Genomic DNA, 11,882 nt, shown 5'->3' with positions numbered 1-11,882 from the left:
TATATATATATAAAGAGTATTTATGTGTCTTGGGTAAATATTAATTGGTACTTTTTCACTGTCAATTGGAACCCAATGTCCAATTCAATGGACATGTAACTATTAAACCATTTCTCAAAAAAATTTGAAAGAAATAAGGATGGTTACTTCTCAGATAATATAATATATAATAACAAAATATGAAATTTTTTGATCAAAAATCAGGTCTAAATGTTAAAATATTTTAATTATCTAAAACTTGAAATATACTATACAAACTGCTTTAAAAAGAAAATGAACAATTGCGTTTTATCCATAAAATTGAACAAGTACCTCTTTTTTTTTTTTTACAGCAAACCATTCGATGGCAAGAAAAAAAAGTGTATCACTTGTCCATTCTTTCTTTTTAAAAGTTAACAAATGTTAATTTGGAGTTTTTTTAAATAGAAAAGACTTGAAAATATGAATATAATTATTTTTAATTATAAGTGAACAATTATTAATATTCTATTCATTAAAGTCTCTGGAGCATACTAGTAGTGAAACTACCTGTGGATTCTCATTGACCACTTAATTACTTTCTTATTGAGCATCGCATACCTAGTTTTAAATTAAACATGAAAAACTGTTATCAGCCACTGATAGGTAAGTGTCTGATAGACTTAAATTTTTAAATATCGCACGATTTGTATATCCTCTCCCAATTAATAATTTCTAATAATTTTAATACAACAATCAAATTATTGTATTCATTGATATTTTACAAACATTATTCCCAAATTTGTTGATTTATTTCAAACCAGATAGTATAGGGAATATTTTTTTATCCAAATTTGGATTCGGCCAGCAGAAAAAAATGGAAGAAGAACCAGAACACTTTTTGTTTCCTAATGTGTCAACCCCATAGACAAAAACAATTTTTTCCTTTTTAGGACGCAGAGACGATCTAAGCGGTTACAGGAAACCATTATCAGTATTATTATAATAATAGGAGTGTATTTCGTGTAGAGTTAGCCATGCGACTATGGGACCATGGAGACAATGTATTTCCTGCCAGGAACTACACTCAGTGACCACAAGGTAGTGTCCACCTGCATCGGCCCTTTCTACCGCAACCATTTATTGTCTGTGCTATACTTTCGACTCATCATATGATAATTTAATCATTTATTATAGATGAATTAATGAAGTAAATTTGAATATGAATTATTAAAATTAATGAAAGCTAATAAAAAAATATGTTAATTTTTTTCTTCTTTCAATTTAAGGATTAAAATTCAACAGTCTATATCAAATGAAGTATCTGTTGTTAGAGCAATATTAATAAAAAACATAAACATAGTTTACTACATTTGATTTAATTTAAGCGCAACTGTAAATATCATCAAACATTAGAAGACGACAATGATTCTTGAATTCAAATATTTTTGTTAAATTAGAAGATTGTTAAGTTAAGTTAAGAATAATTAATTATTCAATCCATTAATTTCAAAAACTAATTATATTGAATTTTATAATTAGTCTTCCTACTTTTTAACAATTTGCTACAATCATTTAGTTTTCTTTACAAAGGTACTAAAGTTATTTTAACTAAAAGATTTTCTTTAACAAAATGGACATTGACACCACCTTAAAAAAAATAAAATATCATTTGCTCTACTCATGCTTAGCTATAATAAACCTTTATTGGCACTGCTAAGTGTGATGAGACCCAAAACTAAAGAAGTTATGATTGAATTTGGTCCAAAATATATTCAATTATTAAGTATATAGTTTTAGGAAAAACTATTAACACTTATTACAGAAAACAGAATATATATCCAAATAAATAATCTATTATACTCTAATCTACGTTCTAAGAAGCAAACTTTGGACACTTACTCATGACATTTTATACGATTGATAACATAAAATGAATGAAAAGGCTAGAAAAAAACAAATTACTACCCCATCCTATCAGGAAGAAAATTAAGCAGACAATTCTTCAAGATATTTTAGTCAAATTTTGTGCCCTGCATATATGTATTTTCTAATACATTTTATTTTTGGATTTTAACTAAATGTAATGTCTTAATTTTAAGATTTCAGCATATTAGGAAAATTAGGAACCAATATGCAAAGGTCTTAAGAAAATCTTAAAATTACTAAATGTTTTTGATTTATTTTTATACCTATCCTTTCCTGTATATTTATTAATTAACCTAACTGAATATTATAATGTTAATTGTTTAACTATTATTTTTGTAACAGAAACCTCCAGTTTTACATTAAAAATAAAAAAATTTTCTGTATAAATAAGGTGTTCTTAAACTAAAAATAATTTTTTAATAATAATATAATTTAAATATCAATTATCACTGAATTGAATCTGACACTAATAAGGATTAAAACAATTGAAGGATAATAATTAGCATGCTTCAATTGTGTAGGCATGCTTTGGGTTTTAGTGATAGCTGTATTACAATCATTATTTTGATTAATTTATTCTATCAATATAACACGCTAAGGTAAAAAAAAATAACATTTAAAATTATGCTTCAAAAAATACAACATAAAAACCATTATTTAAAGGTAAATAAATTTCATGATCATTTTTTATTATTAAAATCTGGCCAGATAGCTGGTGAAGTCAGACGAGTAAAGCACAGCAGTAGAAATGTGAAAACCAGATCAAATTCCCATTTCGCTCGCATATAATAATGTCCTACAACGGCCAGTACAAATTGTACCAGTAGAAAATTAGATGGGTCTTTTCTCATGCAAATACAAACAAGAATATCAAAACGAGATAGTTGCTTGTCATGCAATATAGAAGGAATTCATATTTGATCCACTTCGGTTTGCATTTTCTTTGTTAAATCATTCATGTTGTGTGAAAGGGGTATATATAGTAAATCAGTCAATCATGACTGACATTGAACCACGATGCTTTTACACTAAGTCACATGATGCCTTAGAAATATGGGATGATAACAAACTTTTTTTTAAAATTCCTTTCTTGAAGTTCAGAAAGAAAAATAACACAAACAATGTGACTCATAATCCAGCTATGCTCTCATAACTAGTGCACAAAAAGTTACCTTTAAATAAGTGAAGGAACTAATTATATTTATGTAATAAAAATAAAATAATAATTAAAATTAACATAACACTAAAATGAATAACCTAACCTAATAAAATGAAATAAATTTTTTCCAATGTCTTACTAATCCTCTGAGCATGCTTTCCTTCCCTCAATAACATGCGAAATATATTAATTTAAAAAAACAAAACAAAAAATTGGTTGCATTGTTAATTCAAAAGCGACCCAAGCTCAAAGCGAAAATTATCTCAAATAAATAAATTTAAGATAATATTCATTAATTTGCCTCCTTATCTCTTATTTTTTCTTTAATCTTTTTTTTTTTATCAGGGAAAACAGAAACAAGTAAAAAATTAAATAAATATGGAATACATATCACTTTGGATGGGAAAAATAAAATTAAAATAAAGAGATAAAGAAGAGTCAGACAGGTTAAAAAAAAAAAAATTAAAAGTAGAAACTTACTAAAATGGGGGGCGTCGTGTCGGAGTTGGCTCCAAGGCTCTGGGGGAAGGACAAAGGGCAGCAAAGCAAACCAAGCAAAGCTTTGTAAAATTGAACAAAAGAAAGAAAAAAAAGCTGGTAAAATTAAATTGAAAGGTGCTAAAATAATTTAAAAGGGATAATAAAATAAAGGTGGGAATATTTTTAAACAGGTAAAATTTAATTACTCATAAAGAGGAATTCATAAAATATAAAATCAAACTAAAGGATAAAGCTGGAGGACTTACGGCCCAGAGGATTAGAGAAACAATGGAAACTAGCTAATAATTCAAAAGAATAAAAAATTAAATTTATAATTTTTGGTAACTTAAAAGAAATAAAAAAGCTTTAGAAAATGTAGGTCTAGTCCCAAATGGAAATAAAAAAATATATTTATTGAATAATAAGAAAAAATTCAGTTTTGAGAAGTAAAAAATAATTCAAGAAAAATCACAACCAAACATTCTCAGGAGACTAACCTGAAAAAGAAAAATGCTTTAAAATAAACAGAAAGGCAGAAGCAATAGTAAAATCTTTAAGAGTCACTGTTATGTAAATGATCAATAAATATAAGAGCATTGTAACAGGATTTCGTCATGGACGTTAAAAGAGAATATTGCTGTATAATACGGCAATGTCAATCACATCATTTCTAATTCAGCTACAGGTACAGGTTCTACTGTAAGTTTTTAATAGGTTTAAGAAGCACAAAGAAGAGAAACTAGAAGGATAGGAGCACTAGATAACTGTTATTGAGTTAGTCGAATAACTAAAGTCATCTTACCAGAATAGGAATGAGAAACAAAATAAGGTGATTTTGACAGGAAAATGAGAAGGAAGATTTAACGACTCTCTGTATAAGCAGTTATAGGTATAGGTTGTGCGGGACGAGGTGGATGGTGCTGGCGGGACTAGACCTCGCAAGGAGTGGCAGGACTAGGCGGTGGGTCCGGAGGATATCCTCAGCCAGTTCCCAAGGAAGCCTAGCTTGTTGGGCCGTACCTGGGCGGGAGGTTTCCTGTTTTGGGAGTTGGGGATGGGCCGGGGGGGTTTGACTGAGGTCGCCTTGAGTGGTATCCTCGACCGGGGTCTCTTTGGGGTCTCCCCGCTCTGCTGGCCAGCCGACTCTGTTGATGAGTTGTCTAGCTCTCGTGATTCATGGCCTCGCTCCAGCAGTCGCACCCGTGCCCGAGTGCCTTCCAACTCTATGCTTTTCTCCTCGAGCTAAACACAAAAAAAGACAAGCTATGAGAGGAATGAAGTAAAATAGAAAAATAATTATGTTCATAATTTTATAATATAGATTATAATTAACTATTTAATAAGAGTGAGATAGCTTAATGGGAAAGGCAATGACCAAGTGTGAGATAAGCTGTAGAAGCTTCAATAAGGTACCTGACACGTGAATGGATTATAAGGTAAGTTTAGCAATTGAATATGGTTGCTGACCACGGTCTGTCTGTTGGTCACGAAAGAGTGCTTTCTTATCAAGGGTACTTCTATAGTGGAACAGGTTTTTAAATATTATTTTTTTTATCAACAATTAAAAATAGGATTAATTTTCAATAATAGAAAAGATAGAGGCAATTGAACCCATCAATCCAATGAGGAACAGACCAACAAGCAATAATTGTTTTTTTTTTTTTCATTTCACAACAAAAACCCAATATCTATAGTGATATAGAAGAAAGCTGGGCACTGAGTTTATGTTGCTAGAAACAGTTTAGGAAGCGGTATAAGAGCTTGTCAGACTGATGAATCCTCGCTTAGGAAATATGGACTATGAGAGCCATGGTAGAACAGGCTCTTACAGAATTAGAAACGCTCTGTAATCAGGAGAAGTCATGTGGATACAAGTACAGATAGTGTATGGAAAATAAAAAATAAGAACGACATTGGCAACTCTCTGGGAAACCTATATATGAAAATAAGACTTATCAAGTACTAAAGAATAAACTGCGCAGCCGAAGAGCCATAACCCAATGTATAAAAATAAAAAAGCATTAGAAAAAAAAAATTGGAACAAGAACACACACTTGAAAGATGGCTATATGATGTAGAAGATGGCCTGAAAAAGGTCAAAAATAACAGACAGGAAAACTGATGAACAATACTCTTAATCGGTAAGATTGGTGGAGGATTGCAAGGAAGGTAAAAATTCGTCTTGGACTATTTATATATGTATATATAAAATGTGATAAATGAGTATTTTGACGCTACTCAATCTACATTGCACAATCTAGAAGGCTACACAGACTACTAAATTTAATTGAAGTGACTGATTATATATGTAGTTAAAACTCCCAGTAAAGACAATATGAATAGATAATTCATCTGACCCATTCTGAGGCAGTAAATAACAAAAAAACTCCAAAAATGTTTTTCTATTTTTTAATGTTCGGGCAATCAAAATATCTTCTAAAAAAAAAATCATTGCAAAAGAATTACATTTCCTAGTTAGGTCAGAGCAAAACTACTGATAGTACAAGAACTCAAGATAAAAAAAAGGCAGTTGTTTCACCCCAACTTTTGATTACTTTAATGAAAACTGTTTATTTATAGTAAAAATTAATGAGTCTGGCGAGTATATGTTGTTGCGGCTGTTTCAAAACATTAAAAAAAAAATAATAATAATAATTTTTCATTCGGTGCTGTATAAAAATTACCAACAACACTAGAAAACCTAAGAGGACATCATTTAAAACAGAGTAAATTTGCTAAAATATTAATCGTAATAGAGCTTTACCTTCAACAGTTCCCGAGATATAGCTTTTTAAAAAGCAACACTCCCTAAAAAATGCACTGAAAAATCAGAAGTTAGTAAATTTATTTTGAGAAATCTCAAAAACCATTCTACATACAGATGTCTATCAGCACTCAAATTAAAGTTTTTTTTTTTTTTTTCGGCCAAGACTCCCATTGGAGTCCTATACTGCCTAACCATGGTTGGGGGTCAAAGTTCTTCATTTAGTGGGACCGCCACTCAATGAAAAAAGTCGATTCGAACCGGCACCGCCAATAGACATCAAATTGGTAAGACTGTGTATTAACCACTGAGCTATGGGCGGCCCCAAATTAAAGTTAATTTTTTTTTATAAAAATAGTACACCCATTTATTATTTGAGTTTTATTTGACCGCACTCGGACCATATTCCATTCATTGATACACATGGTCAATCAGCAATCTTCCAGAAAATCTAAGACATAAAATACTGAAAATATATAAAGCTTTTTGAAACTTTCAATTGTTATTCTTCCGGAATTGGGTGGACAGAAGGTAGTCGAAGATACGGGATTTGAAGATTGGAAGGGTATTAGAACTACGAATAAATGAGGGAATAGAATTCCATAGGGGGGAGGAACGGATGAGGAAAGATCTGCCAAAGGTTGCGGTTCGATGGGCAGTTACATATAAGTCTGAAGGCCGTGAGCGGGTATTGCTGGAATGCATTGAGGACTTAAATTTAAGGATATCTGAGATGTACGATGGACGGCGGGATTGGATAACTTGATAGAGAAAGGAAGCAAGGAAATATTTATATTTACGACGGAAGGAGAGGTAAAGCCACTTCAACTCTTCATAAAATCAGATGACAGAGGCGTCCCTGGGGACCCCAAAGATGAATCGTACAAAGCAATTATTTAACCGTTTTAATTTTGCTTCGAGATCCCCAGTGACACCCCCGTATACCACACAAGAATAGTCAAAGTGGGAGAATATTAAGTAAGTAACCAGGAACCTGCGGGTTTCAAAAGGAAGTAGGTGACGAAGATAATTTAAACGCTTCAGGGTGGAAAAGGTACGATATAGAGCTCAGAATGAAAAATTAATTTTTATAACGTTTTGAAACAGCCGCCTTCCCCCCCTCCACTACCTGGACTTGGCAGAATCATTAATTTTTAATAATAATTGAATGTAGTTTTCATTAATGCAATAAAAAATTGGCGTGAAACTGCCAACTTTTCCCCCCCCCCGCTCTTGTACTATGAAGGGACTATAGTTTTCCCACTTCATAAAGAGCGCCGTAACTTCTAAAAGCATCCACAACGATTGCGAACACTATCAGCTAAACTGAGAAGTCGCAGACTGATTTATTGGTTGATAGAATCGCCAAAATTGGTCACTGCTTGGTCAAATAGTAGTTCTATCTTTCATACGCGTTAGGGGGTCGTATAAGTATAAACCATGGGACCAAGGTTCCGTGAAAATATGGCACTCTTCACCAAAGAGAGGCTGGCCGCATACCACTGTTATGACTCAACGAGGACCAAATCTAAATTCTACAAATTGTACGGATTAGGGATAGAGGGAGGACAAATATTGGAACATCTCGTACATAAATTGAATCCCCCCTTCTTCTTCTTCTTTTTTTTTTTTTTAAATATAAATACATATTCTTCTACCTTCTCTTTTGAAGAAGTAATAATATACTTTAGACACTTAGTTTTTCGGAAAATTCTTCTTTCATGAAACCATTAACGATGTAATGTTGTTGATGAGAGGACTAGACATTACCCAGAAGCTATCGCTCTAGTTTATTGGCTAACGGTTGTGTAAGCAGCCTCGACAGCAGATCAATGGAGGACAATGGCTGCTTTGTATAGCATCCATGATCGGGTTAGCCTCCTATCTAGTTAGCATGTCCTTGCTCTCTGGGTAGCAACGGTACTAAAGCCATCCCAATAACTTTGTAATAACCATTAGTAGTCATTAGTAACCAATTAATAACTTTATATTCAATAAGTATGCCATAATGTCAACTTGGGCATACCAGAGAGGGGAAATAAGTTATTCCGGCCTATTTTGAAACAATCTTCCTTATCTTCTATATTAATTTCTGCAATGAAATTATTAATCGAATTTTATATTATTAGAATCTAAAAACAATTGTCTAACTAGGTATAAATATGACTTTAAAAGCTTAAATAATTAGTGATTGTTTTAAAACTGATATTCATAGAATTATAGCATTTAATATGACTTGTAACACCATAACTTCCTGTTTAATTTGTTTTTAAAATATTTTTACACAACGGATGGAAATATCGATAGAAAGCATACAAGGGTTCATTTCATTTCCAGTTGGTGTGTTAGATTCATAAATAAAAACAAGAGGATAACTTAAATGATTTTTTCCCAATTTATTTGTACCAGATAAACCCAGTAACACACAAAAATATAAAGAAATTTTTTAGATAAAATACATCAGTATAACTTCAAACACATACCCCAATGTGTTTGAGGGAAGTGAAAAATCCCTGTCGAAGTCGCGGGTAATTTATTTTGAAACGGACGGCTGGGAATCGGTCACCTCCGGCACTTCTCGGCTCCGTTCGGGACCAACAGTACACTCTCGTCAGGAACATATGGGCTTCAGCCATTTTGGGGGAGCTGAAGTAAACTTTTACCCATTTATTTTTTCATTTTATTTCTTATTAGCTATTTTATCTCAACAATATTTTTTGACGGTTATATTTCCTGTCTATTTAACTTTTTTTTGGCCCGCACTTTAGCGACATTTCCTACAATTTAAGCAGTTTAGCCAGAACCACTGCCTAAAGTTGTAAGTTATTTCTCTCGTATCTTTTATCTCTTACTTTCTTCATTTTGTATTCTCTATACTTCTTCTTCCACCTTGTTCCTTTTCTTAAATATTGTTATTACCAACGCTCTATTCTGAATTTAACTAATTTTTGTACACATCTACATAACTAAAAGGTTTTTTAGTTTTACTCATCAATATAACTTTCTTGTCCATTGTATCATATATTTAATTTTTCTTTCATATAATTCAATATGCTGATTCCTATTGTATTTCAGTTTTTTAGACACTATATGTTCTTACTTATATAATATTATATTGTTATCTAATATAATATAATATACTACTGTCTAATTCTATGGTTATTAATAAACATTGTTATGTTTATATCCAAATTTGTTGGTCTATTATTTATTTTTATGTTTCTCTGAATGATAGTTGTTATTTCCTTTTGTTTTATAAACCTGAAAATCAGGGCGAAACATTGGCAAGAACAAATATGTTTTTGTTTATTTGCTGACCCCACCTCCCGACCACTATTTTGATATAACTTTTATCTAATCGTACTATCGATTATTAGACACAAAATGGGAAAAAATATCTAGAATTATAAAACAAAAGAAATAGTAGTTATAAAAAAATATATCAGTTTTGTCTCAACATTTTTTAACACTCCAACGTTTCGGCCATTTTCAAGGATCTTGTTGTACTGTCACAGCCAAAATCACAGGTTATCAACATAATTGCAGGCCATATTGCCTTAGTTAAATTATTTATCTTTAGTCATTAAAAAATAAACTACAATATTTAGTACCACATTAACTAGTTTTAATCTCTTTTTAAATTACTTATTTTATCAACACCACACTGTGTTGCAATAAATATAAAAGAAATAGTAATAAAATGGATTTAACGTTCGTTTTTGCAACGGAGTAATAATTCCATGTTTATAGATAAGTGTCTTCGAGAAAATGTTTTAAAATGAAATATTAAAAAAACAAATCTAAAACTTAATTATTATTGTACCAGTACCATAATAAAATTGGTTACATTATTTGGTAAGGAGGAAATGTTTTTTTATCAAGAGTGACGTCGTCATTCATGCAATTAATTCTTCAACCCAATGAAGGGTCAGGTATTCACTTTATAGAGACCGAGTGTTTCCAAACAAAGGATCCCGGATAAAGCAGAATATTAAAAAAAAAAAAAACAAGAAGGGATAATTTTTCGCACTACCTTAATACAAACCAATAATTTCTGATAAAATAAATAAAATCCGAATGTAAATAAATATATAGATTCCAGTTAAAATCCATAAGGATTAAAATATTAAATCAGCATGGTTTTTTTCTTAATATTTATTCTGAGACAGATTGTATCAGATAAAATAATGTAGATTATTTCTATAATCATTAATGCATATAAATAATTACTTAAGAATAAGTAAAAAAAAAAAAATATTTAGAGATATAATAAAAATAAAAGTAATTACTTGAAATTTTAAGTCTTCATTTTCCTCTTTGTATTTATCTAATTGACGTGTTAGGGTCTCTCGTATACGAGTCAAGCGTTCTAATCTCTTTCCTGCCACCTGAAAAAAATAAAAAATAAAAATAAATTATAAAATATTAAATTATACATCATAGTTTAGAATATTTCATAATAATCAAAACTAACAACTAAACAAGGTATTCAACGCTGTTCAAACTATATTATCTATAAGATCATAATTGCATCTTAAGTAGAAATTTTTAATAAAAATAAATAAATAAATAAATAACTAAAAACGAAATTTAAGAATAGGAATATATAGTTTGACTGGAGTTAGATGATGTTTTGCGTATTTTCGAAATTTGGCACTGACACAATGGAAAGGAAAAATTAGATATTATACATAGAAATCCTTAATTTTATTTTTATTATTCGTTGTAATCAATGATCGTTTTTTTTAATTAATAAATAATTGAACGTAATGGATCTGATACTTTTAATTTCCTAATACTAATATTTTATTTTATGAACAATATAGTTTACTCTTCAGTTAGTTATTTATTCTAATTTATCAGTTGTTAAAATAATGGATAAAGTATATCCTGTATTATTATAACCCATGTCATGGATTAAGTACTTGGTAATGAAATAATATTTCTTGATCTACAACAGTTATAAAAAGAGGTGATATGGTCGGCATCCAAGCTTAACCATCTCTAGCCACAATCCAGGATGCATTATTTATCCAATCCAAGATGGAGTTTAATTTTTTGTTATTTTGGTTTATAGTATACCAGAAAAATCTAAGCCTGCAAAAGGCGTTTTGTTTTTTGGCAACTATCTTTTTTTTATTTTTTTTTTTTTAAATCATACAAAAATTCTAGGGGGTATCGATTACCAATTAATTACATGCTGAAAAATACTACGTTATTGGTTTTAAGAAATAAGAACAAATAACAAAACGGAAGGTGAAAAGCTAAAAATATTAAAATAGTCACTAATTTTTACTCAAAATCAGTACTCATTATGTTCAAAGCTCAACTAAGGCATGATAAAATTAATTAAAACTTTTAATATTAATAAAATTTTCCTGCACGAAATTAGAATGTATATTAGTATCACACAAGATATTTTTTTTTATAATTTTTAAAAAAGATTCATGATGGCGGCCATAGAAAACGCACTATATTACTCGAGACTCTCAGTATGTTTAAAAGATGCCAACAACAAACAAAAAAGAAATAGAATTCCGTCTTTGCGAAAATGAGTTCTTCCTGACACTTATTTTTTCTTATATTACTTTT

General features: G+C 30.4%; 1 protein-coding gene across 1 annotated transcript in view; it reads right to left on the bottom strand.

Moving 5' to 3' along the window:
* The window catches only part of LOC106692380 (myosin heavy chain, embryonic smooth muscle isoform), a gene marked incomplete in the record, with an annotated part of 73,863 nt that overhangs the window by 1,172 nt on the left and 60,809 nt on the right, over nucleotides 1–11,882 (bottom strand). The window contains 2 exon segments of the mRNA XM_067047024.1: nucleotides 4,547–4,768; nucleotides 10,580–10,678. Coding sequence (XP_066903125.1) covers nucleotides 4,547–4,768; nucleotides 10,580–10,678 — 321 coding nt within the window.

Source organism: Halyomorpha halys, unplaced genomic scaffold (genome assembly GCF_000696795.3).
Source record: "Halyomorpha halys isolate HHAL.00 unplaced genomic scaffold, Hhal_1.1 Scaffold54.1, whole genome shotgun sequence".
NCBI classification, from domain to species: domain Eukaryota; kingdom Metazoa; phylum Arthropoda; class Insecta; order Hemiptera; family Pentatomidae; genus Halyomorpha; species Halyomorpha halys.
The sequence above is the reverse complement of the archived record's forward strand: the minus strand, read 5'-3'. Positions and strand labels throughout refer to the sequence as shown.